Source organism: Carettochelys insculpta, chromosome 11 (assembly GCF_033958435.1).
Source record: "Carettochelys insculpta isolate YL-2023 chromosome 11, ASM3395843v1, whole genome shotgun sequence".
In the NCBI taxonomy this organism is placed as follows: Eukaryota; Metazoa; Chordata; order Testudines; family Carettochelyidae; genus Carettochelys; species Carettochelys insculpta.
The window spans coordinates 15,194,866-15,222,412 of NC_134147.1; the positions used below are offsets into that span (position 1 = coordinate 15,194,866).

At 45.6% G+C, this 27,547-nt stretch overlaps 1 protein-coding gene across 12 annotated transcripts in view; it reads right to left on the bottom strand.

Annotated features, from left to right (window-relative positions):
- Positions 1-27,547, bottom strand: part of PTPDC1 (protein tyrosine phosphatase domain containing 1) — a 62,597-nt gene that overhangs the window by 24,586 nt on the left and 10,464 nt on the right. For 8 of the 12 annotated variants that reach the window (XM_075005124.1, XM_075005126.1, XM_075005128.1 and 5 more), the window contains one exon: positions 1,884-1,976. The exons of 2 other annotated variants lie outside the window; for them this stretch is intronic. In XM_075005124.1, coding sequence (XP_074861225.1) covers positions 1,884-1,968 — 85 coding nt within the window. In that variant the 5' untranslated portion in view covers positions 1,969-1,976. Of the gene's footprint in view, positions 1-1,883; positions 1,977-27,547 lie in introns of those variants that run through there. 2 more of the 12 variants (XM_075005127.1, XM_075005135.1) reach the window with 2 other exon arrangements.

A 27,547-nucleotide genomic window follows, 5' to 3' on the forward strand; every position in this document is an offset into this window, starting at 1 on the left:
GTCTAAGCACTTTTCAGACAAAGGGTGAATCTACACTACAGTGATCCTTCAAAATATGATTTTCCAGAAGATCTTCTTTCAAAAGACCATGGCCACACACAAAAAAGCAGATCAAAAGAGCAATCTGCTCTTTCAAAAGAATAGGCCAGTGATCAAAAAAATCGGGCACATTGAGGATTGCGGGCCCCCGGAGCATCTACACATAATTCCGCCCCCACCCCCCGCCAGAAAGCATCTTTCGGAAGAAGGTGCTCTTCTTCATTTGGGAGAGCAAAAGGCCTCCAGAAGAAGCATCGTGATCTTTCTAAAGGAATTGGAAAGAGTACATTTTTTGCATGTGGATACGCTGCTTGCTCTTTCAGAAGAGGGCCTGATTTTCTGAAAGGATGTGCTTATGTAGATGTGGCCAAAAAGATGGCATCATCCTTGGTTCTAAGAATTTTATAGCCTGAGAGCTAAAGGGATGGGAAATCTGGAGATTACCATGGATGAGAAGCTTGATATGAGCCAACATGTGCACTGTAGCCAAGGCGGTTAATGGCATATTGGGCTGCATTAGTAGGATTATTCCCAGCAGATTTGGAGAAATGATTATTTCCCTTTATTTGGGGCTGGTTAGGATGCATCTGGAGTATTGAGTCCAATTCTAGGCCCCTCCATTACAGAAAGGATGTGGAAGCAGTGGGAGAGAATGTAGCTGAGGGTGACAAAAATAATTAGGGTGCTGGAGCACATGGCTTATGAGGACAGGCTGGAGGGATTTGAGCTTTAGTCTACAGAAGAGAAGCGTGGGAGGGGTATGATTTGATAGCAGCCTTCAACTACCCAAAGGGGAGGGGGATGTTCCAAGAGGAAGGAGAGAGGCTGTTCTCAGTGGTGACAGATGACAGAACAAGGAGCAATGGTCTCAAGTTGTAGTGAGGGAGGTCTAGGTTGGATATTAGGAAAAAATATTTCACTAGGAAAGTGATGAAGCTCTGGAATGAATTACCCAGGGAGGTGGTAGAACTTTCTTCCCTAGAGGTCTTAAGTTTCAGCTTGACAAAGCCCTAGCTGGGATAGGTCCTGCTTTCAGCAGGGGATTGGGACTCAATGACCTCCCGAGGTCTCTTCCAACCCTATGATTCTAAAAAACGGGTCAAGATGTGTAATTGGTCATAGTCATATTTGAATGACACAATGAATTATTTGTCCTGCATGTATACACTGTGGCAGAGCCAGGGCAGAGGGCCCCCTCAGAGGGAGCCCAAACAAGAAGAAGGACCTGCGGAGCACCAGCAGGGCAATCACAGGCAGCTGGGCAGGAAATGGCTCAGGCTAATAAGAGGCCTTTAAAAGCCCTTCAGAGTGGGAAGGGTGGAGAGAGTGTGTGAAAAGCGAGTGGACAGAGCAAGGAGACCAGAGTAGTGAGAGAGAGCGGGTTTGAGAGGAGCAGAAACACCAGAAACCAGAGGGAGAATGAGGGGCTCCAGCAGAGTGAGAGGGGGACTCGTTACAGCTGCAGACTGGAGAAGTTACCAGTGGGAATTGTCTGGGGAAGAAATGGCCCAGGGAGAAGAGCTGCTGCGCCAAGGACTAAGGGAGTCAGTACTTCCCACTAGCAGTCACATAGGGTCCCTGGGCCAGAACCCAGCATGAGTGGGTGGGGACCGGGTTCCCCCCAGACCACCCCTCAACCCACTGAGGGCAACTGGGCCCAGTAAGTGGGACTAGTGTACTGAATAGAAGCCAGAAGCCCAGGAACAGGACTGACTTTGTCACAATTCACATTACCCCCATAAACCTAAGCCATACAGCTTCGTTATGGTGATTTTTTAGCAATGATTCCTTTTCAAAATTCAACTAAACTTTCTTTTCAAGGGCATATTAAAGAAAATGAGTACCTGAATCCATAGCTGCAAGATATGCACTGCTCTTTACCAGTGAACAATAAGGCAATTCATTTTGCAGCAAGACCCCAGCAGCCATTGCAGTACCTGTTGAAACAGTAACACGTTTATTGTACGTGTATTGGGGAGACTTCAGAAAAATCACTGAAGGGTAGTTACACTTTATAAAAATATAGCTAAGTAATTTACATGCAGCACAGAGTGAGACAGAGGCCTAGGGCAGTCAGATATTGGCTGCAGTACTTTCTGTTACAAAATGACAGATTGTCCCAGAAAATTCAAGTTCATACATCCACGGGTGATGTTATATTGGTAGAACAGAAAACTTCCACATGCAGACAAGCTTGAGTACAAAATTGTGGAACAATGCTTTTAAGATTCGACAGCACTAAACAAGCTGCCTCGACATAGAGGAAATTTACTAAGAAGGTGTTGAGGAGGTGAGGTGATGCAGCAGTCCAATGCTGTGTGTTTTCATGGTGTTAATTGCTTGTTTTTCCTTCCCCACTGTTTAATGTATGCATATTTTAGTATAATTTAAAAAAAGACTTAGAACTACATTTCAACTGATTTGAAGGTGTTTTATCTGATTTCAGGGACTAAATCAGAAAAATCCCCAATAAAGGCAATAAGTCTGTTTCTCACTTACACTAAAGCCAATTCATACTGCTTTGTCATAAAGAGTGGGCATAACTTACATTTACACATATTTTAATGTCCCTTAACTGCAGAGCAGTATAAAATGGCCTTAGCATGAATGCAATGCCTGCTTCCTGAAGGTGGCAGTGCTTTCTCTGGACACATGGAAAAAGGGCAGTAGATCCTTTAATGGGGAATGGGAATGGGGAGAATTGGTAATCAGCCACCAAAATATTTTGGTTACCTGTATCATTCAGTGACAATGGCATAGATCTGTCCAGATGAGGATAGGACGTATTTCTGGCAAACATGAGAGGGAACTACCACTCATCTGCGAGCCAAGCTGGGGATGGGATGAGGAGTGTGCAGAGCATGAGGCGGGGGAAGGTCGGAGAAGGAGGAGAGGCAGTCCACCCAGTCGTGTTCCTTGTACAGGCCCATACGCAGGAATTGTGTCTGTATTTGTAAACAAAGGCCAGCCCCCACACAACAGGCCTTGCCCTTCCCCCACCCCTCAGCTCTCCAGCTGCTCCTGCCCCCTCCACCCAGCTCCAAACACCCCACCATGCCTGGCTCAGCCCAACATGGCAAAGTTTACCTGGGGCAGGAGGTGGGACAAGGGCCGGGCAGCAGATGACAGCAGCCGATGCAGGGGATTACCTCCCTATGGCCTCTCTCACCCCCTCCCTCCCACACACACAGTGCTCCACCTCAGCCTCCCAGACTACTGAGCCCCGCTTCTGTGTAGGCAAGTGGGAAGCCTCCAGCCCTGTCCTCAGAGGGCCTGGAGGACAGGGCAGAGCTCCCCTTGGTGAGTGCGTGGGGGGCGGGGGGTGAAGGAAGCCCTGGTGAGGCGATCCCCTGCAGCTGCTTGCGCCAGCCCACTCTCTGCCCCAGTAGCCCCTGGCCAGGCTGGTCTTGAAGGGGGCCAGAAGTTAGGGTGGAGGTGCCATGGGAAGGCGTAGGATGGTCCATTGGAAAGGAGGGGGGGTCATTTGCACCTCTCACACCTTCTCCGCATACATGCCTGCTGTGTGGCACAGGAGCCTTGGGCAGCTATGTATTTTATAGGGGGTGTGGTTCCCTGATAAAGTGGAACTGAACCCAACAGGGAAGCATCCCATAAGGAAACCAGGGAACAAAGAGCAGATAGGAATAAGGGGGACTTTGAAGTAGCCAGGGTCCTTTTGAAAAGGAGCCCCGTCTGGATGAGCCGCATCAATTTCGAAGTGCCGCGGCCGCCCGCATTCTAATGAGGCGCTGAATATGTATTTCAGCGCTTCATTAGTAAACTTTGAAATGGCCATTTGCATGGCCATTTTGAAGTTTTTGGCTAGTGTAGACATGGCCCTGGAAGCAACCTCTTTCCATAGCTCTTGTACAAGGGGAGGGCAGTGGGGTGCCAGCAATGACCAGCTGTGCAGAGCAGACGGCAGCTTTCTACCAAGTGGAAGTTAAGAAAGTACTGCATGAATTATTGTCAGTTACTTCCCAGATGTATTAATAAAGTCACAACCTACTTAAGCCAGTCTTTTTCTGTGTCCACTACATTGAGAATCAGGTACAATGTAACTGCATGTAAGTTGAAGCATCTTAACAAAGAACCTTTAGAATCTTCAAGGATGCCAAGAAGTGAATTGCATCACAAGGAAGAAAAAAGTTAGGGTTACATGTATCTGAAACATTTTCTACTCTCACCCTTGACGGTTACTTTAGCAGCAAGTTCCTGCATTATATGGATAGCTGACAGCAACCCTCATATTTAGGTAGCAGAGCACTTTCCATTTGAAGTGGTGTTATGCCCATTTTCCAGAAGCACTCACAGTGGGTCTCTGGAATTCAGCAGAGGGAAAGCCTGCAGACTAAAAAAATGCCTTTATCTCACAAACTTCCATTCAGGTTCAGTTGAGCTATAAACTATTTAAAAAAAAAAGTTACCCTCTCCCTTCTCATTTGCTTTCCTGAGGAAATCCTGGCTACCTGCTAAAGTTGTAATTGAACATACAACCATTCTAAAGATTTAGGTCCATGCAGCACATCATTTAAAGCAACAGCATTATCACCACCACACACTGCATTCCAAATTCCTGCGACCTACCAGAGCTGCTGTACTTACTGGCAGGATAGAGGAAAAGAGGGAGAGGGCTGAGTCAAGCCAGCTTTGGTTCCACTGATAAAGCACAGAGCCAAGACATCCCGCTCCCAGGGCATGACACAGGGACAAGAGTTCCCCAAGCTTCCCACAGGGGATGAGACACAACCAGATCGGATTCCCCAGGTCATCCCCTCTAGCTAGTGGTACCACCGAGGCAGGAGGAAGGAAACGATTGCTGGACTGGGTCAGACTCTCACCCATTATTAGTGTTCCCTGTGTGCTTGTACAGCCACTTGGAAAGGACTGAAATGCTGCCTAGCTGATCAGTAGAATGCCCACGGCTAAGTTTTTGTTTCTACTGGTGGTACACATGCCTCGGTGCACATAACAAAAGGTACTGTGCACGTGCATGGAAAAAGATTAGCAAAAACATTGCCCATCACCCTGGACCCAGCAGACCACCTCTCCCCTTCCCCTGCTTGTGGCCCAGTACAAATCAGTCCCGTAACTCAAGAGGCCAATCTCTGCACTGCAATGCTGATGGCTCAAGGTTCACACCAGAGGATGGTGCATGATGATTGAATTGTACATAACAGAATTTTGTTTTTACGTTTTTCCTCTAACAAAAAATCTAGGACTTACTCTGAAAAACTGTTAAAGAAAGCAATCAAGCACTTAAAAAATTAGGACATACAGTCATGACTATGCCCCTTCTGAGCACGCATTGTTCAGCTATGCCTGAACAAATACAGGAGGAATGGACCTGGTTTGATTAGGCTGCAACTTTATTCACTAAGATATCCGCAGTATCCAGCAATAAGTTGTACAGTGCATGTGGTCATTTGCTTACTAACATCCACCTAATTAGCTCTGTCATCTCTGTACTTTCCCAACCCGATCTCCAGCATCCCATTTTTGGGCCCCTCTGCTCTCCCCCTACATGAGGGTCAAAGGGGCTAGAAAAGGACAGGAGTTGGCTCCTCACTGGATAAGATGCAGGAGATGTGAACCTCCGTCCTCTGCTCCTTTAAGGGCTGGATTCCTCTAAGTCCCCTTGCAATCTGATCTGATAATCACACCTTTCCATAACAAGCACCAGCAATAGATATGTGCCCTAATTTTTACACAGCAAGTTGCAGTATTGTAACCTAACCCCATTCCTCAACCTGCTGTGGGAAGGTGGGAGAGAAAACACACACACACCCACCCCCACACACCCTGTTTCAGCCAATCTGGAAATGAGGGAAAAATCCTTCCTTGCCCCCAAAGGAAAAGGGCAACAAGACTAATGGCTCCAGTGGATCAATAAAAAACCTGATTTATTTTGAGATTCCATGGGTGTGAGGATGAACTGTACCAGACCAATCCAGGTGAAAGAAAGGTTCTCCATATTGCCCAGAGTATAAATACCAACCCTATTCTTCCAGTCATCTGGAAGGATAGTAATTATTACACACACTCCCGAGACAGCGACTTCCAGCTCCATGGCCATGTCTACACAAGCCCCAAACTTCGAAATGGCCACACAAATGGCCATTTTGAAGTTTACTAATGAAGCGCTGAAATGCATATTCAGCGCTTCATTAGCATGTGGGTGGCCGCGGCACTTCGAAATTGACGCGCCTCATGTCTCGTCCCCACGGGGCTCCTTTTTGAAAGGACCCCGCCTACTTTGAAGCCCCCTTATTCCCATCAGCTCATGGGAATAAGGGGACTTCGAAGTAGGTGGGGTCCTTTCGAAAAGGAGCCCCGTCGGGATGAGACACACGGCGGCGAGGCGCGTCAATTTCGAAGTGCCGCGGCCGCCCACATGCTAATGAAGAGCTGAATATGCATTTCAGTGCTTCATTAGTAAACTTCAAAATGGCCATTTGCGTGAAGTTTGCATCAGAGAAACTTTCCCTTTTCTTCCTCCTCCTCTGATACCAGTTGCAGCAGAAGCCAAAAAGGGGCAACAATCCCTTTTCTTCCTGCTAGCCAGAAAAGGACACAATGCATATTTTTTCAAAAGGACCTTTACCTTACTCAGTGCAACAGAAGGGAAGAACGGTTGATTAGAATTACGGATGCAGGGGCAACTGTAATCTGGCATTTCTACCTTTCAAGTGCTTGACGTCACAATCTACAAAACTTTCCTTCAATGTAGTGTTTTGATATTGTTTGCCAGAGACATAATACATGTGTGTCAAATGCTAATGACAATCTGATCACCTTACTCTCATGCCTTTACTGTATAATTTTAATATATTATTTTAGTTAGAACTGGATTAATTGACCACTTACTATGTTGTCTTAGTTCAACACATTTTGATTCTTTAGAACTCTTTTGTTCACAGTCCATTGCAAAAATATTTAGGTGTGATGCAGGAGCCTAAGCTAGTTATCACAATAGGTGATCTTACAGCAGTTCTATTTAACCACTCAATTATTTCTGCTGCAACTGCCTACACGTTTAACAATTAAAATAATTCTCGCGATGTTGGACAAATGCCACAAATTTGCGTGCAAAAACAGATTCTAAACTCTTTCATATGCAATAGAACAATGTATTTTCCAGTAGCACCCTCCAGGGATGCTGCCAAATTAACCATTATTGTAAAAGTTTTCCGTCTGAAAATTTTTACTTGCTTTTGTTACAACTAACATGAAGAGTACTGTAACTGAAAGAAGTTAAAGGAATTTTTTTTTTGTTTGAGGGGAGTACATATGACAGTACTTTTGTGTATGCACATTTTCCATATTTTTTGTGTGACTCACTTCTACATTGTGGTAAATTCAAAAAAAAAAAAAAAAAAAAAAAAAAAAAAAAAAAAAAGAGATACAGTAAACTCTTTAATATCTGGCAGCCCTAGGACCAGGAGGTTGCCCGATAAGAGAGGTATACCTGACAATGCATAACACTAAAGAAAAACAAGCTTAGATATTCAGAAACAAAACGAATGCATGCAGAGTACTTTATTTACCAACAAGAGTAATACTGTACACTGTAAAAACTTATACTGTATCTGTATTTACTTTCAGTATATTGTACTTATGGAAAAACTAAAATTTACTTATGATTAAAATGCCAGTTATCTGAGAGTTCTGGATAACAGAATGCCAAATATAAAAAAAGAGTTTACTTCACGGTGGTAAAACTGCAAAATTGGCAGCAGTACACAGGAGAAGGTGTGTGTCCCAAAACTATTTCAATTTTCTTTTAAAAAAAGAATTAAACTGCAGCTAAGGTAATGGGATCTCCATAATTATAAAGAAAGATCAGTATTGCAGAAAACCGTGTAGCTACAGAATTCTAATGCGCTCCTTCTAAATGGTACCATGAAATTTGGTCTATTTGCAGAAGATTTTTCTTTTTGTTGGAAGGAGGGTGCGGGAGAGGCTATAAATTTGTGCATTCCTGAAATTCCTTTTCGGAACCAAGACCAATCCTATTTCATTCCCATTTTAAAAGCAAAGACCTCATTATTTTCTTTGTTTTAGGAGTGTTGTAGTTTTATTTCAAACATGAGTATGCTGAATTTATTAATTACAGGTTGAAACTGTCCAGCAGGACAATGGACGTTGCTAGAAGGGAGCACCTGGGCCAGAGAACTCCAGCTGTGCCTGGCACAACAGAGCTCTGCTGGTGGCAGGGAGCCCCACAGGCAGCCTCAGGGCAGGGAGCCATGTCAGGGAGCCCAGCTGGGGTTGGGGAGCCCCACGGTGGGGAGTCCACCCCAGTCAAGAGCCCTGCCAGGAGCCCCACAGCACAACAGCCATGAGAGTGTGTCACGCCCCTCCACACACACACCCCCACCACCTCCAGGAAGGCAGCCTGACCTTCCCTCATCCAGCAAATCCCCTCATTCAGGACCACTCAGATCCCAAGGGTGCTGGACGAGGGAAGTACAACCTGCACATGACATATATTCCGAATACAGCAATGTAAGCAATACTTAGTCTCTGCATTTATTTTTTAAAACAAGTAGTGAGAATGTGACTTACTCTAAATAGGAAAATAGCTCTTTTTGGAAAAAAAAAAAAAAAAAAAGAACAAAATAGGTCTCAGAGGAAGCGTGTTGAGATTTGGAATAAAAATACTATTTAAATTTGCAGTAATGTAGATATATGCAATAAAGTGATTGAAGTTATGGGTTTTGTTTGACAAAACTACACAAACAAGGTCAGCAAGGTAGTGCTTGAGTAGCAACTGCTCACTTGAGGCTTATAAATGGCATTGGTGCTGAAAGGGAATAAGGAACTCATGATACTATGTTTAGCTATAGCAATTTTCTTTAAGCAGTTAAGATCAAAGTTGAAACAATTTTCTGGAAAGAAATTAGAATTTTCCGTTTCTTTCATTTAAAATATAGTTTTATTCCTTAAAGGCTTCATTTACCTGTTTGCTCGTATTTTACATACAATACTGGCACATGCCAGAGAAAAAGCAAACAGCCATCATGTTATTTTAGGCCATGTTTTTAATTCTCTTGCAGAGCTAACAAAGTCAGATCTCCAGGCAGTCATGCTATAAGAGTAATCAGATTACCTACACTATCCATATGACATATGCCTCTATTGTCATGACAGCAAAGCAGGAGGTATTGAATCTCAGATTCATGGATGGATACACGTTTTAAGTGAGGTGTATCAATAACTTATTCTCTGCATAGAATACAATGCCATTATGTCTGCATAAATAACATAGCTAATGGAACTACGGAGTCAGACTGACCAGCGGAGCAAAGTGTACAGGGGGCTGCATTCAGGGCGTTTTAAGAGGGAGAGAAAGATCCTGTTGCTGAAAAGGCTGCCCAGTGAGCGAACTAGCATTTGGTGAGAGTGAGTTTGCCTGACCATTTAAATTTTGAATTCTGATTGCAGGTGATTTCAGGTTCAGTTACTGTGGCAGTTGAGATTGTGTGCCCAGGAGGTATGCTGCCTGCCAGGAGCCCGTATCAGAGACATTACAGAGGCAATGTTGAGGATTATCCAGCCTACTGAGTGACTACTACGCCATGCTACTCATCCATGTGGGCACAAGTTACACTGCAAGGTGTAACCTTGAGCAGATCAAGCATGACTACAGGGCTCTGGGAGTATGGGTGAAGGCGTTGAGCGCACAGGTGGTGTTCTCCTCAATCGTTCCTGTCAAAGATACAGGCTGAGGAAGAGACAGGTGAATCCTGGAGGTGAATGCCCAGTTGCAAGGATGGTGTTGCCAGGACAGGTTTGGCTTCCTCAATCACAGGATGCTATTCCATGAAAGATTGCTAAGCAGGGATGGAATTCACCTTTCAAGGAATGGGAAAGACGTATTTGGATTGAGACTGGCTAACCTAGTGAGGAGGGCTTTAAAACTAGGTTTGATGGGGACAGGTGACCAAAGCCCACAGGTAAGTAAAAAAAAACCTGGAGACCTATGGAGTTGGGTTGGAAGTGGGAGGGATCATGGGCTACAATAGCAGAGGCAGGGGGAAAAAGGAGGAAGTAGGCAGAACTGTGGAAGGAAGGGGTCCGGGTAGGAATCGTCAAATCACAGAGGTAAATGCGGGGTTGCATAGGTGCTGTAGCCGGGAAGGATTTGGTTTCTTTGACCATGGGATTATCTTTTGTGAGCAGGGATTGCTGGGAAGAGATGGGATCCCCCAAAGAAAGAAAGGAAAGAGAATCTTTGTGGGCAGGCTTGCAAACCGAGTGAGGAGGGCTTTAAACTAGGTTCATCGGGGGATGGTGACAAGCCCTGAGTAAGTGGGGAAGGAGGAGGGAACAATCAAGCAGGTTGCCTGGGTGAAGAGGAGAAAGTGGGCCAATCAGCCACTTCTAAGATACTTGTATACAAAATGTCAGAAGTCTAAGGAACAAACAGTAAGAATTAGAGGCCCTGACGCAGTCAAACTAGTATGAGGTGGTTGGAATAATAGAGACTTGGTGGGATGATTCACATAACTGGGAGTACAGTCATGGAAGGTTATAAATTGCTTTGGAAGGACAGACAGGGGAGAAAAGGAGGAGTTGCGCTCTTGGTGAGGGAGCAGTATGATTGCTCAGAGCTCCAGTATAAGGAGGGAGAAAATCCAGTTGAGTGTCTTTGGGTTAAGCTTAGAGGTGGAAGTAACAAAGGTGATGTTGTAGTTGGTGCCTGCTAAAGACCACCAGATCAAGGAGATGAGGATTTCTTCCGTCAGCTAAATGAAGCTTCTAAATCACAGGCCCTGGTTCTCATGGGAAACTTTAATTATCCAGACATTTGTTGGGAGACCAATATACCAGCACACAGACAATCCAGGAAAATGTTTCTACTGAGGGATGTTCCAGGGTAGTTTTTGGAGAATGTTGGGGATAACTTCTTGGTACAAGTGCTGGAGGAACCGACCAGGGGCCATGTGCAACTTGACCTGCTGCTCAAAAACAGGGATGAGCTAGTACGAGAAATAGAAGTGGGTGGAAACCTGGGCTGCAGTGACCCTGAAATCTAAGATCTCATGATCCAGACAAAAGGAAGAAAGGTGAGCACTAATATACAGACCCTTGATTTCAAAAGGGCAGACTTCGATTCCCTGAGAGAACTGATGAGCAGGATCCCTTGGGAAACGAAGATGAAGCAGTAAAGAGTTCAAGAGAATTGGCGATATTTTAAAAAAGTCTTACTGAAGACACGGGAACAAACCATCCTGCTGCAAAGTGAGAAATGCAAACATGGTAGGCAACCAGCTTGGCTTAACAAGGAAATCCTTGATCAGCTTAAACTCAGAAAGGATGCATACAAGAAATGGAAATGTGGACAGTTGACTAAGGAGGAGTATAAACATACAGCTGGAGAATGTCAGGGAGTAATCAGGAAAGCAAAAGCACAATTGTAACTGCAGCTGGCAAGGGAAGTCAAGTGCAACAAGAAGGGTTTCTGCAGGTATGTTAACAATAAAGAGGTTGTTACTGGATGAGAGAGGTAACCTAGTGACGGATGATGTAGGAAAAGCTGAAGTACTCAATGCTTTTTTTGCCTCAGTCTTCATGGTCAAAGTCAACTACCACACAATCATCCTAGACAATGCAGTATGAGAGTGGAGGCCAGCCATCTGTAGGGAAGGAACAAGTTCTGAGCTATCTAGAAAAACTAGATGTACACAAATCGATGGGTCTGGATTTAATGCACCCAAGGGTACCGAGGGAATTGGCAGATGTCATTGCTGAACTTTTGGCCATTATCTTGAAAGACTCTTGTACATTGGGAGAGATCCCGGATGACTGGGGGTCAGGGGTGGGGGGAAGGCAAATGCAGTGCCCATCTTTAAAAAAGGAAAGAAGGATAATCCAGGGAACTATACACCAGTCGGCCTCACCTCAGTCCCTGGGAAAATAATGGAAGGGTCCTCAAGGAATCCGTTTGGGAGCACTTGGAAGAGGGGAAAGTGATCAAAAGGAGTCAACATGGATTCACCAGTCCTGCCTGACCAATCCGATTACCTTCTATGACAAGGTAACAGGCTCTGTGGACATGGGGAAGTCAGTGGATGTGACGGACGTTGACTTCAGCAAAGCTTTTCATACAGTCTCCCACAACTCTCTTGCCCATAAGTTAAGGAAATATGGATTGGATCCTTGGACTATAAGATGGATAGAAAGCTGGCTTGATGGTCAGGCCCAACAGGTAGCGGTCAATGGCTCAATATCTAGATGGCAGTTGGTTTCAAGCAGACTGCCGCAAGGCTTGGTTCAGGGGCTGGTGTTGTTCAACATCTTTATTAATGACCTGAATGAGGGACTGGACTGCAACCTCAGCAAGTTTGTGGATGACACAAAACTAGGGGGAGGTAGAGAGAGAGAATCCAGAGTGACCTGGATAAACTGAAGTTCTTGGCCAAAAGAAACCTGATGCTGTTGAACAAGGAGAAGTTTAGAATGCCGCACTTGGGATAGAACTATCCTAAGCATTGTTATAGGCTGGGGACAGACTGGCTCAGCAGCAGGACGATGGAAAGGAACCTAGGGGTTTTGGTGGATGAAAGGCTGGGTATGAGTAAACAGTGTGCCCTTGTAGCCAAGAAGGCTAACAGCATACTAGGGTGCATTAGGAGAAGCATTTCAAGCAGATCTAGAGAAGTGGCTGTTCCCCTCTATTTGGCACTGGTGAGGCCACATCTGGAATATTGTGTCCAGTTTTGGGACCCCAGGATAAAGAGGATGTGGATGTGCTGGAGCAGGTTCAGAGGAGGGCAACAAAAATTATTATGGGGCTGAAGCACAAGACCTATAAGGACAGGCTGAGGGATCTGGGCTTGTTTAGTTTACAGAAGAAAAGACTGAGGGGTGATTTAATAGCAGCCTTCAAGTTCCTGAAGGGGAGGTCTACTGAGGAGGATGAGAAACTGTTCTCAGCGGTGTCAGAGGACAGAACAAGGAGTAATGGTCCAAAGTTAAATGAGTAGAGCTGTAGGTTAGCTTTTCGGAAAAACTACTTCACCAAGAGGGTGGTAAAGCATTGGGATGCATTGCCTAGAGAGGTGGTGGATTCTCTAGCCCTCAAAGTTAAGTCCCAGCTTGACAAGGTCCTGGCTGGGATGACTTAGTGGGGGTTGATCCTGCATGAAGCAGGGGACTGGATCAGATGACCTCCTGATGTCCCTTCCAGCCCTATGATTCTATGAGAACTGGGAGGCAAAACAAATCAGTATCTTAGGTGTCTAATACAAATGGGTAATAAGCAGGAAGAATTTGAAATCCTAATAAACGAACACACACACAATTGGTATCACAGAAGCTTGGTGGGATAATACACAGGATTGGAATATAGGTACAGAAGGGTATAATTTAGGAAGGACAGGCAGGGTAAACAGGGAGAAGGTGTTGTCTTATATATCAAAAATGTGCACACCTGGACTGAGGTGGAGATGGATGCAGGAAACAGATATGTTAAGAGTCTCTGGGTCAGGTTAAAGGGGTGGGGGGGAAAAAACATGAGGATGATGTCATGATAGGGATCTACTACAGACCACTTAGCCAGGTAGAAGTAGTGGATGTGGCTTTGTCTAAACAATTAACAAAATTATCCAAAAATAAATAAATAAAAAACCCACACACACCACAGAATCTGGTGGTGATGGGGGACTTCAAGTATCCAGCCATATGTTGAGAAACTAACACAGTGAGGCAAAGAGTATCCAGGAAGTTCTTGGACTGCATGGATGACAAATTTTTGTTTCAGAAGGTGGAAAAAAGCTACAGGGGAAAACAGTTCTAGATTTGGTTTTAACAAATAATGAGGAACTCACTGAGAATTTGAAAATGGAAGGTAGCTTGGAAAACCAACCATGAAATCATAGAGTTCATGATTCTAAGAAATAGGCTGTTTCCACACAGCTAATAAGCGGCCTGAAATATGCTAGTGAGGCGCTGATGTAAATTCCCAGCACCTCATTAGCATAAGGTCACATGATATGGAGTCCAGAAGAAGCTTTTCCAGACTCTAAAACAGTGTGTAGAAGCACAGCCCCAGGGGACCTTCTGGAAGGAAGTCTTCCTTCCAGAGGCCCCTTTTCAGGAAGAAGTGGCCTCCGGAAGAAACACTTCCTTCCAGAAGATCCCCCATGGACCATGCTTCTACATGCTGTTTTGGAGTCTGGAAGAGCTACTTCTGGACTTCAAATCATGTGACCTTATGCTAATGAGGTGCTAGGAATTTACATCTGTGCCTCATTAGCATATTTCAGGCCATTTATTAGCATGCCACTTTCTCAGAAAGTTGCATGTGTTGAAGTGGCCTCAGTGAGCAGCAAACCAGAGAAAACGGATTTCAGGAAAGCAAATTTTGGTAAACTCCAAGGCTGTTTCTACACAGGCCACTTCCTTCAGAAGTGTCATGCTAATATACAGAGCGAAAGATGCAAATTCCCCACACCACATTAGCATGATGTCATGTGAGCTGGAGTCCAGAAAACCATTCTTCCGGACTCCAAAATGTCGTGTAGAAGTGCGGCCCTGGGGGGGCTTCCGGAAGCAAGTCCTTTCTTCCAGAGGCTCCTTCTTTCCAAAAACAGAAACAGCCCAAGAGCTGGTAGGTAAGGTCCCATGGGAAGCAAGATTAAGGGGGGGAAAAAAAAAAAAAGAAGGGAGTTGGCAATTTTTCAAAGGGACATTATTAAGGACCCAAAAGCAAGTTATACTACTGCATAGGAAAGCTAGAAAGTATGGTAAAAGACCACCATGGCTTAGCTAGAGATCTTGCAGGATCTCAAAATCAAAAAGGAGTCACATAAAAAGAAGTTAGAAGAAATTACAAAAGATGTCTATAAGCAAACAATACATGTATGCAGGGGCAAGAGCAGAAAGGCCAAGGCACAACATGAGGTCAAAACTAGCTAGAGTAATAATGGGTAACAAGAAGTCATTCTGTAGATTAGAAGCAAGAAGACAACAAAGGACAAGGTAGGCCCATTACTCAGTGAGGAGGGAGAAACGATATCAGGAAACTTGGAAATGGCAGAGGTGCTTAATGACTTTTGTTTTGGGTCTTTGCCAAAGCAGCTGATGCAGAAATGCCTAACATAATGCACACTATTGGGAAGTGGATAGGTTTAGAGGATAAAAATATAAAAATGAACAAGTTAAAAATTACTTAGAAAAGTTAGATGTCTGCAAGTCGCCAGGGCCTGATGAAATGCATCCTAGAATGCTTCAACAGCTGATAGAGGAGGTTTCTGAGCCTTTAGCTATCATCTTTGAAAAGTCCTGGAAGTCGGGAGAGATTTCAGAAGACTGGAAAACAGCAAACAAACATAGTCCCCATCTATAAAAAGGGAAAAAATACCAAACCAGGAAACTACAGACCACTCAGTGTAACTTCTCTGCTGGGCAAGATAATGGAGCAAATAATTAAGAATTTCATTTGCAAACATCTGGAAGAAAATAAGGTAACAGCCAGCATAGATTTGTAAAGAACAAATCATGCCAGACCAACCTGATATCTTTTTGTGACAGGATAAAAAGTCTTGTGGATAAGGGAGAAGCAGTGGATGTGGTATACAGAATCACAGGGCTGGAAGGGACCTCAAGAAGTCATCTAGTCCAGCACCCTGCTTCAAGCAGGATCACCCCCATTAAGTCACCCCAGCCAGGACTTTGTCCAGCCGGGACTTGAAAACCTCAAGGGATGGAGAATGCACCACCTCTCTATGCAACGCATTCCAATGCTTCACCACCCACCTGGCGAAGAAGTTTTTCCAAATATCTAACCTACACCTTTCCCTCTTCAACTTCTGACCATTACTCCTTGTTCTGCCATCTGACACCACTGAGAACAGTTTCTCACCCTCCTTTTTAGAGCTCCCCCTCAGGAAGTTGAAGGCTGCTATTAAATCACCTCTAAGTCTTCTCTTCTGTAAACTAAACAAGCCCAAATCCCTCAGCCTATCCTCATAGGTCTTGTGCTCCAGACCCTTAATCATTTTTGATGCCCTTCGCTGAACCTGCTCTAGCAAATCCACATCCTTTTTATACTGGGGGGCCCAAAACTGGACACAATATTCAGGATGTGGCCTCACCAGTGCAGAATAAAGAGGAATAAGCACTTCTCTAGATCTGCTCAAAATGCTCCTCCTAATGCACCCCAGTATGCCGTTAGCTTTCTTGGCTACAAGGGCACACTGTTTACTCATAATCAGCCTTTCATCCACCATAACCCCAGGTCCCTCTCCATCGCACTGCTGCTGAGCCAGTCGGTCCCCAGCCTGTAATAATGTTTGGGATTCTTCTGCCCCAGCTGCAGGACTCTACACTTCTCCTTATTGAACCGCAACAGATTTCTTTTGGCCCAGTCCTCCAATTTATCCAGGTCCCTCTGGATTCTCTCTCTACCCTCCAACATATCTACCTCTCCTCCTAGTTTTGTGTCATCCGCAAACTTGCTGAGGGTGCAACCCAGTCCCTCATCCAGGTCATTAATAAAGATGTTGAATAACACCGGCCCCAGAACTGAGCCTTGCGGCACTCTGCTTGAAACAGACCGCCATCCAGATATTGAGCCATTGACCACTACCCGTTGGGCCCGACCACCAAGCCAGCTTTCTATCCATCTTATAGTCCAAGGATCCAATCCATATTTCCTTAACTTATGGACAAGAATGTTGTGGGAGACCATGTCAAAAGCCTTGCTGAAGTTAAGGTATATCACATCAACTGACTTCCTCATGTCCACAGAGCTTGTTACTCGTCATAGAAGCTAATCAGATTGGTCAGGCAGGACTTGCCCCTGGTGAATCCATGTTGGCTACTTTTGATCACTTTCCCCTCTTCCAAGTGCTTCAAAATGGATCCTTGAGGATTCCCTCCATTATTTTCCCAGGGATTGAGGTAAGGCTGACGGGTCTATAGTTCCCTGGATTGTCGTCCTTTCTTTTTTTAAAGATGGGCACTATGTTTGCCTTCTTCCAGTCATCCGGTATCTCCCCCGATCTCCAAGAGTCTTCAAGGAAAATGGCCAAAGGTTCAGCAATGACCTCTGCCAATTCCCTCAGTACCCTGGGGTGCATTAAATCCAGACCCATGGATTTGTGCACATCTATTTTTTTCTAGATAGCTCGGAACTTGTTCCTTCCCCACAGATGGCTGCCCTCCACCTTCCCATACTGCATCATCTAGGACCATCATTGGCAAGTTGACTTTGTCCGTGAAGACTGAGGCAAAAAAAGCATTGAGTACTTCAGCTTTTCCTGCATCATCTGTCACTAGGTTACCTCCCTCATCCAGTAATGGCCCCACACCTTCTCTGATAACCCGTTTATTGTTCACATGCCTGTAGAAACCCTTCTTGTTACTCTGCACATCCCTTGGCAGCTGCAGTTCCAATTGTGCTTCCGCTTTCCTGATTACTGCCCAGCATTCTCCAGCTGTATGTTTATACTCCTCCTTAGTCAACTGTCCACGTTTCCATTTCTTGCATGCATCCTTTCTGAATTTAAGCTGACTAAGGATTTCCCTGTTAAGCCAAGCTGGTTGCCTACCATTATTGCATTTCTTACTACGCAGCAGGATTGTTTGTTCCTGTGCCTTTAGTAAGACTTCTTTAAAATACTTCCAGTTCTCTTCAACTCTTTTCCCCTTCATCTTCATTTCCCAAGGGATCCTGCTCTTCCCGTCTCTTAGGGAGTCAAAGTCTGCTCTTCTGAAATCAAGGGTCTGTATGTTACTGCTCACCCTCCTTCCTGATCTGATAGTCTTGCATGATCTTCTTAATCAATAAGCCAAACAAATACAACTTAGATGGGACCACTATAAGGTGGGTGCATAACTGGCCGGCTAACTGTTCTCCGAGGGCGTGTCTACACTTGCCCCCCCAACTTCAAAGGGGGCATGTTAATCAGGGTGATGAGAGATTACTAGTGAAGTGCTGCAGTGAATAGGCAGCATTTCATTAGGCTAATTCTCCCCTACAGCAACTTCAAAGTGTCAGAATTTTGGGGAATAAAGGCACTTTGAAGTGCCCGTGGCTACACACATGCCAGCACTTCAAAGTTTGATGCTTCAAAGTTGCCGCAGAGGAGAAGTAGCCTAATGAAGTGCTGCATATTCACTGCAGCACTTCATTAGTAATCTCCCATCACCCTGATTAACATGCCCCCTTTGAAGCTGGGGGCGAGCGTCATCCACTCATCCACTTCTCTTTCTAAAACAGAGCGATAATTTCTCTTCAGTAACACACATACCTTGAGGCAACGAATTATTAAAGACCTACAACCTATTCTTAATCAGGATGCTACACTCCAGAAGGCCCTGGGTGACATGCCTGTTCTCTCCTACAGACAACCTCCCAACCTCATGAGGATCCTTACTAACAGCCACAGTCTATACCCCAGGAACACCAGTCCTGGAACCTTTCCCTGCAACAAAGCCTGCTGCCAGCTTTGTCCACTTATGTTCTCTGGAAATACCATCACTGGACCTAACCAGGTTACTCACAGAATCACGGGCACTCTCTCATGCTCCTCTACTAACATCATATATACCACCATATGCCAACAACGCCCAGATGCTTTGTATATTGGACAGACTTCTAACTCCCTTAGACAAAGGGTCAACGGGCACAAAACAGACATCAAAACACTCCAGATCCACAAACCAGTTAGTCAACATTTTAATGGAATGGGGCATTCTGTCAATGACCTAAAGGTATGTGTGTTACTGAAAAGGAATTATCGCACCATTTTGGAAAGAGAAGCGGCCAAGCTGGCTTTTGTATTCAAATTCGGCACATTAACGCGTGGTTTAAATCATGATGGGAACTTTGAGTCACTATAGGGGCTCGTCTGCATACTTGGCTCAATCTAATTCTTGATCTTCCCCCCGACCCCTCCACTCTCTGATTTGCTTACCTTGATTATCTTTTTCTGATTTGTCCTCCTTGCTTACTGTTTTTGGTTCTCTGTGCCTTAAATATTGAGTCTGTTCTGGTCTGGCTATGGTCTGAAGAAGTGGGTCTGTCCCACGAAAGCTCACCTAACAAACTATTTTGCTAGTCTTTAAAGTGCTACTTGACTGCTTTTTGTTTTGATAGCGTATAGACTAGCACAGCTTACTCTCTGAATCTACAAGAGAATGTCTCAACAAACGTCCAGACTTGTGCTTGTGAAGTTCACACTAGCATGCTAAAAACAGCTGTGTAGACACTGCATCTCAAGCTGAAACAGAGCTCAAGCCCACCTACTCAAGCTTGGGAGCTGCAGCTGCATCAACTATCCAGCTATTTTTTGCACAGAAGCAAGCCCCTACTAAGTCTGTGGATATGACTACAAGGCTTGCTCCCATATGTGGAGTAGCTGTACCCTGCAGAGCTGATGCTGCAGGGGTAGATTGACTACATAAGGAAGAGAATTTCACCTTAGACTGTAAAATGGGTTCTCACAAACAAAGGTATTAAGATATGTAAATTGTTTTATTGCTGTAATAGCAAGGTTAATAGGCTAAGGTGCATAATGTAACTAAACTAAGTACTTAATATCAAACTATTAAGATTTATAGTAGAATGGTTTGTGTTTATGTAATGTTGTATGCACTATACTCATTAAGCTTACTGTGGAAATCTACTACAGGTTGAATCTCTCTAGTCTGGCACTCTCATACAACATCATCCATGGTCTGGCATGATTTTAGTAAACTGGATGTTCCCTTACCATGGGTGTGGCCAGGTTTCCTATGAACCCATAAAATTTGTTTCCAACCACCACTCCTGGCTCTCTGGGTTCTCTGCTGTTATTTATCTCTAATTTACCCCATGTCTTCCAAGAGGCCAGCAAGCAGTGGAAATGTTGGCAAGGCTGATAAAATAATATTGTCCTCCTGTGGTCCAGCAAATTCTCCAGTTCACCACCAGTCAGGTCCTAAGGGTACCAGATTAAAGAGGTTCAACCTGCAGAGGTTAAACTGTTAAATCTCCTGTTTTCACATGTAGGCTATCAGAAAACAAGATGTGTGCTCTGAGCCTTGCAAAATAAATACCATATGCCAGACATCGGTCCAATGTTTGGTTGGTATACGTGTCTTTGTCTTGCAAAACACAGCCAGGGTTAAATAAAATGATGTATAAGATCTGTTAATACAGTGGAATTTTCTATTGTTACATACAAAGTTTTGTATATATTAAGGAGAATTGTGCACACACTTTGGAACACACAGATTGGACATATAAGCTGTGATTGATACAAAGCTGTTCCCCAACTGGGTAATGTGTGAGCTTTTCTGTATTGTGCTGACTTAGCTTTGATAAACTGACAGCATGAATGATGATTTTGGTAATACGTATGATACCACATGAGAAGCAATCATCTGGAATTGAACTTGAACTTCAATAGTCTAGAGCGATATAAAAATGAGGTCCATTTAAAATTTACTTCGAACATTTTGTGGACTAATTCTGCCACACTCATTAATAGCTTACTGAACCTGCTTTCAAGTATCTTGCCTAATGACATTCAACCACTGTCTCGGCAGTCTATTTCGCCATCCAGTTTCTCTTGCTGATAAGACTTTTCTCACTCCTTAGTCAAAATGATTAATTTTAACATTATGTCACTGCACTTTTGTCTTGTGAGACTATGACTAACTCCCTCTTTCTTTTATACTGTTACTCTGAAATTATACAAAATGTGTTCATGCCTACAGAATCTTTTGAAATATGCACAAGATGTACTTCTTTACTCTGCAGTTACTTTTGTAATAGAATTGGATTTTTAATGAATTAGTTGTTGGGGAGAAAAAAAACGAGACTAGTATAGAACCTCAGGTGTTCCTTCCTTTAGACACTTTTGGTAAACAGCTTTCATTGGAGTTGAGAAAGCATCTCTTGAAGTGAGTCAATACTATTTCTCAATCATAGCCACAAAACAACAGCTCCTGTCACCACAGTGAGTGTAAGTGGTGCAAGTGGCAGGGCATCCCTGATGCTGTACCCCACCAAGCCCCTCCATCCAGGTAATCTTCCAGACCACTCTGGGACCTGTCCATAGTATAGTTGAAATGGCTACTTCAGAACGCTCTCCCACCCCAACCCCACCACCCAAAGTGCAGGACCTGGGGTGGCTGCCCTAAGCAGTCCTCTGGACGGGATGGCTCTGAATGAACTCAGTTGGACTAGTCAGTCATATAGATAAGGACTTGATCCCGAAAACACTTGGGTGCCAAGACACAGGAAGGAATAAAAGAAAAACAACCTGAAGTTCTGTAAACTGCACCAAGTTTTCCTCTCCACTCTAAGGCCGTTTCTACACATGCTGCTTTCAAAGACAGTGGCATGCTAATAAATAGCCTGAAATATGCTAATAAGGCATAGATGCAAATTCCCTGTGCCTCATTAGCATAAGGTCATGTGAACTGGAGTGCAGAAGACATTCTTCTGGACTCCAAAATGCCATTTAGAAGCATGTCCTCTAGAGAAGAAGGGGCCTCCAAAAGAAGGACTTTTTTCTGGAAGACCCCCGGGGGCCATGCTTTTAAATGTCGTTTTGGAGTCCGGAAGAATATTCCGGACTCCAAATCATGTGACTTTATGCTAATTAGTGTGGGGAATTTGCATCTGCACCTCATTAGCATATTTCAGGCCATTTTTTAGCATGCCACTTTCAAAGGAAATGTTTTCTCAAATCTCTTTCAATTATAGCAGTTCTCAACCAGGTCTGAGACTCCTGGGGAGCCATAAGCAGGTTTCAGGGGGTCCAAACAAGTAGAGCCAGCATAAATTCACTGGAGTCCAGGGTAAAATGCCAAAGCCCTGCCACCCAGGGTTGAATCCAATGCCTGAGCAACTTAGCTTCACAAAGCCCCTGTAGTGTGGGTCTCTGGACAATTGCCCTGCTTCCAACCCCTTCTGCTGCCCCTGGCTTTTATATGCAGAAAAACAGCTGTTGTGACACAGGTGAGCCAGAGAGTTTTTACATCATGTGGAGGGGGCTTCAGAAAGAAAAAGTCTATTAATGCCTAAGGTTATTATATCAGTGAAGATTGCAGGAAGTCACAGTAATATGATTAAAAAACAAAAAAGTCCCCCCTTAGCATATTTAATAATATTTTTATGTCATAACCTCTCAATTGCATCTCAAGGCCTGGTTTAAAAAAAACTGAATTTTGACAACTAATTTGTTCCTTGTGCACTAGAGAAATAAGCTAACAGGTAGCTAATCAGAAGACTTTTCAGCCAGATGTACAGGTCACTCAGAAGGCAAATTTTATAACAGAACTGCTAACCACCATAAAAATCAGAAATCACACAAATTAGTACATATTAGTAAAAGATACTTGGAGAACTTGTTTTTATTTCATGATGAATTAGTACTAGCGATGACAGCTTAAAATGGGAAAATATGATTCTTCTTCAAGTGGTCCCCGTGGGTGCTCCACAGTACGTGTCGGGCTCGCCCCGGCGCCGCAGCTCGGAAATTCTTCAGCAGTCTCCGTCGGGTCGCGCATGCGCTGATGCGCGTCGGCTCTTCGTGCGCTTACGGTCACATGCGCAATCCGGTCCCCGCCAGTTCCTTCTCAACCGCCAACAGCTGCAGACAGAATCCTCTCCGGCTCCAACGCCCGAGACAGATAAATCTTAGTTTTTCTCGTGTTAATAGTTTTAATAGTTCATAGTTAGCAGTTCAAAAGTTATTATAGTTTAGTTACCTTGTTAACAGTTCGTTTAAAAGTTAAAGACTATCTTGAAGACTGCAGCGGCCGCCTCCGGGCGGGCCTGCTACTTTTGTTTGTCAAGCCTCCAAAGGCCAACGGTTATTACCATCACCTAATAGGCTGTTAAGTGTGCTCTTAGCACCTAAGGACTCAGAGTTGAGCTTTAACAATGTCATCCCCCGGCTTTAAGAAGTGTGAATCTTGCCAGGAGGCCATGCCTGCTTCGGATGGCCATAGCAGATGCATATGGTGCCTCAGGGAGACATACGTTCCCCAGAAGTGCGCCCATTGTTCCAAGTTGACTAATAGAGCTAGGAAAGATAGGGAAATGAGGTTGAAGATGCTGCTATTTGACAAAGCACTTCAACCTGCCTCATCAGAGACAACGCATGCGGAGGGCTCTTCAGGATCGCACAAGAGGAAGGCTGCCTCTTTGACCTCCTCTGTGCAGAAGAAAAGAAGAACTTCGCCTACTCGATCCCTGCCCCTTACTTCTGGGAGCGGGACGAGTGTAACAAAGGGCCCGCGCACAATGGCTTCCTCCGCTGGTAAAGCTGCGGCGCATGTAACCGCTCAAGGCCCTACAGCTACTGGGGAGACAGCACCGAGAGCCATGCAGGCACTAGACAGTCCGGCACCGGCTACTGCGGCACCAATCGAGGCTCCCCCAGAGGCACCGGAGACGACGGCCCCGAGGACGACAGCACCGGGAGCAGTGGAAATCAGCATGACACCTGCTACGGTACCAAGCTCACCAATAAGACCACCCGAGAGGGTAAAGGCTAAAACAAAGACCAGGCACCGCAGCCCCTCTCCTGAGGTAATTGCGCTGCCTCTGTCACCACGATCACCTCTGGAGATTCGATGGGCAGCAACGCCTTCAGCCTGCCACAGACGTCCATCTCCTTTTCTTCGGAGTCCATCTCAAGGGGCTGCAAGCTTCTCCCCATCATCTAGCAGAGACCCCTATGAGTATTCCCACAGAGGCTCTCCCCATACGTCGGTATCATCTCGACAGTCTCGACATTCCATGCACCACCCTTACATCTTTGGGTCATGGTCCAGGTCCCCATCACCGGGCCCCTGTCCCTGTTGCTACGACCGCTATCATTATGCAGGGCATCAGCAAAGGAGGTCGACGTCTCACCGTGGATCTCCGTTGACTCCCCCTCAACGCCACAGTGTTGAGCTTCCACCTGGGGGAACACCACAAGTTCCCCAATCAGAGGCTGGGTCTAAAGACATTGAACCCCACCTCGAAATTTCACAAAGACAATCACACCAATACAGCCAGGATCCAGAGGAATTGGAGGAGAGATACCATAGTGATGCCGCCTCATCCTCGCCAGACGAGGTGGTAGTCCCTGGAGACATTTCTCCCCCCGATGACCTGAAACAGTTCCAGGAGCTGTTCAAAAGAGTAGCTCAATCCCAGGATATTCAAGTGGCGGAGGTGCAGGAGAAACACCACAGACTCCTTAAAAATCTCAGGCCCCCATCCTCTTCTAAAATAGCTATTTCTCTGGACGATGCAATCATGGAGGCAGCCACTAATATATGGCAAACTCTGGCATCCGCTCCTCCTACCAACAAAAGAGCGGACAAAAAGTACTTCGTCCCTGCAAAAGGTCTGGAATTTCTCTTTAGTCATCCACAGCCAAACTCGCTAGTGGTCGAATCGTCCCAACACAGGTCCAAATCGTCCCAGTACAAATCTGGGGGACTGGACAAGGACATAAAGAAGCTGGATCTCCTGGGTAGAAAAGCCTACTCCTCCTCTACTCTGTTGCTCCGCACGGCCAACTATGCCGCTCATTTGTCGAACCACAATTTCGACAACTACTCCAAGCTTACTGCCCTCATGGACTTCCTTCCAGAGGATAAAAGGCCGATTTTTAAGGCAATTGTACAAGAGGGCTATGCGGCTTCTCGAGCGGGTGTCCAGATTGCATTGGATGTGGTGGACACAGCGGCCCGCGCCATAGCCACTGCGGTGGTAATGTGGAGGGAGTCATGGCTTCACACATCCGGCATTCCAAAGGACTTACAAGTCAAAATTGCAGACCTCCCCTTCGACAAAATAAAATTGTTTGCTGAATCAACCGACTCAGTCCTACACTCGAGCAAAGACTCCAGAGAGACATTGCAGACTTTGGGAATATATACCCCACCGTTCAGAAGGAAGAAGTTTTATCCTCAGCAACGCTGTTATGGTTACCAACGGCAACGTACCCAATTTCAACGGGGGTATGATCAGGGACGTCATCAACAAACACATTATAAGGGCCCTAGGCGCCGACCTCAGCAGGGCAACGCCTCCACAGGGCAAAGTGCAAGACAGCAGGTTTGACGGGTCTGTCGAGAGCCGCGAAGCCAAGCCTGTATCTCAGTGCCAATCTCAGTACATGTTTCATCACCGACTCAAGCCATTTTACCCACAATGGAAAAGCATCACTTCGGACAAGTGGGTGTTGGAGATCGTAAACACGGGATACACGATCCCGTTCCAGTCGTTACCTCCACCAAATCCTCCCACCGCACCCCTTCTCAGAAACCCCTCTCACCTACCGGAATTAAGGCAGGAGATGGACCACCTCCTATTCATAGGGGCGGTGGAGAGAGTACCGGAGCAATTTCAAGGCAAAGGTTTCTACTCCAGGTACTTCCTGACGGAAAAGAAGACAGGAGGGTGGAGACCCATTTTGGATCTACGCGCACTGAACCAGTATCTACGCAGACAGCGCTTCAAGATGACTACGATGGCTTCAACAATCACAGCACTAGACGACGGCGATTGGTTTGCAGCCTTCGACTTACAGGATGCATATTTTCATATCGCAATTCATCCAGCCCACAGGCGCTTCCTCCGGTTCATTGTGGGCACAGATCATTTTCAGTACAGAGTCCTTCCATTCGGCCTCTCTTCAGCGCCCAGAGTCTTCACCAAGACCTTTGCGGTGGTGTCAGCATACCTACACAGACAGGGCGTTTTCATTTTCCTGTACCTGGACGATTGCCTACTAAAGGGAACTTCCCGGGCAGAGGTATTACGGATGATACACATCACCACAAACACATTTACCTCATTGGGCCTCATCATCAACTTCTCAAAGTCAAAGACCGACCCCACGCAAAATATAGAGTTTATAGGGGCTCGGACAGACTCAGTCACATCAAGGGTGTATTTACCCGAGGCTCGTTTTCGTGCCATCGAGTCTCTCGTACAACTACTAACGTACAGCCCCACTGTTCCAGTTCTTACGTGCTTACAACTGTTGGGGCATATGGCAACCACCACGTTTGTGGTGCAAAACGCCAGGCTGCACACGCGAGGATTGCAGCATTGGTTGGCAACCGTATACAAACCCTCAATCCACACCGTTCACAAGAGGGTGTCACTTACAACAAAGACAGGAAGGTCACTAACATGGTGGGAAAACCCCAAGAATCTTCTAACGGGGTGCCCTTCTGCCAACCACAAATTACTGTGTTCATTACAACAGATGCCTCCCATATGGGATGGGGGGCTCACAAGGACAACAAAACCACTCAAGGGTTATGGTCCCCCGCAGAGAAGACACTGCACACAAACATATTAGAGCTCAGAGCGGTGTTCAATGCGTGCAGGCATTTTCACAATTATCTGCGCGGAAAAATAGTTGGCGTAAATACCGACAACACCACCACCATGTTTTATATAAACCGGCAGGGGGGAGCCAGGTCTCGTACGCTTTGTGCGGAGGCGGTCCAACTGTGGAACTGGTGCATTGCCAACAATATAACCATAAAGGCTTCATACCTACCGGGTGTCCACAACGTCAAGGCGGACCAGCTCAGCAGACACTTTGGGCCCACTCACAAGTGGCAGATCTGTTCAGACCTACTTCACCAAGTGTTCCGCAGATGGGGTTTTCCCCAAATCGACTTGTTCGCCACCCGAGACAACAAGAAATGTCCCCAATACTGCTCCAGAGCGGGCATGGGACAGGGGTCTTTGGGGGACACCTTCATGATCCCATGGAAGGGCCCTCTACTTTATGCGTTCCCTCCCACAACACTTATACTCAAGGTCTTGGAGAAGGCCAGAAGGGAGACAGCATGCATGATACTCATAGTCCCAACCTGGGACCAGCAACAGTGGTTCCCATTGCTCCTACGCATGGCTCAGCATCGGCCATTTCCCCTACCAACAGTACAGGACATTCTCACTCAGGCTCGGGGGTCAATACTGCACCCGCACCCGAAGAGACTTCGGCTACAAGCATGGTTAATCCATGGCTAAGCGCCTTAGAGACTACATGCTCAGAGGGAGTACAACAAGTCCTTGAATGTAGTCGGAGAACTTCTACCAGAAAGACTTATCAGCACAAATGGTTGCGTTTTTCCGAATGGTGCTCCTCCAGGCAACTAATACCCCAGGACGCCACCATACCTACAATTCTGGACTATTTGCTACAACTCAAACAAAAGGGACTTTCACTATCCTCTATAAAGGTGCATCTGGCGGCTATATCAGCGTTTCGGCATGAAGAGGATGGATCAACCACATTCGCCCATCCTGTTGTCTCGCGTTTCCTAAAGGGGTTGGTGAATCTGTACCCCCCTCGGAAACCAATACCGCCATCATGGAGTTTAGACCTAGTTTTACACACCCTCTCGGGACAACCCTTTGAACCATTGGCTACGGTCCCCCTTCGACTACTCACCATTAAAACGACTTTCCTCCTGGCAATCACGTCAGCTCGCAGATTGAGCGAGCTCGCGGCCATAATGTCCACACCACCCT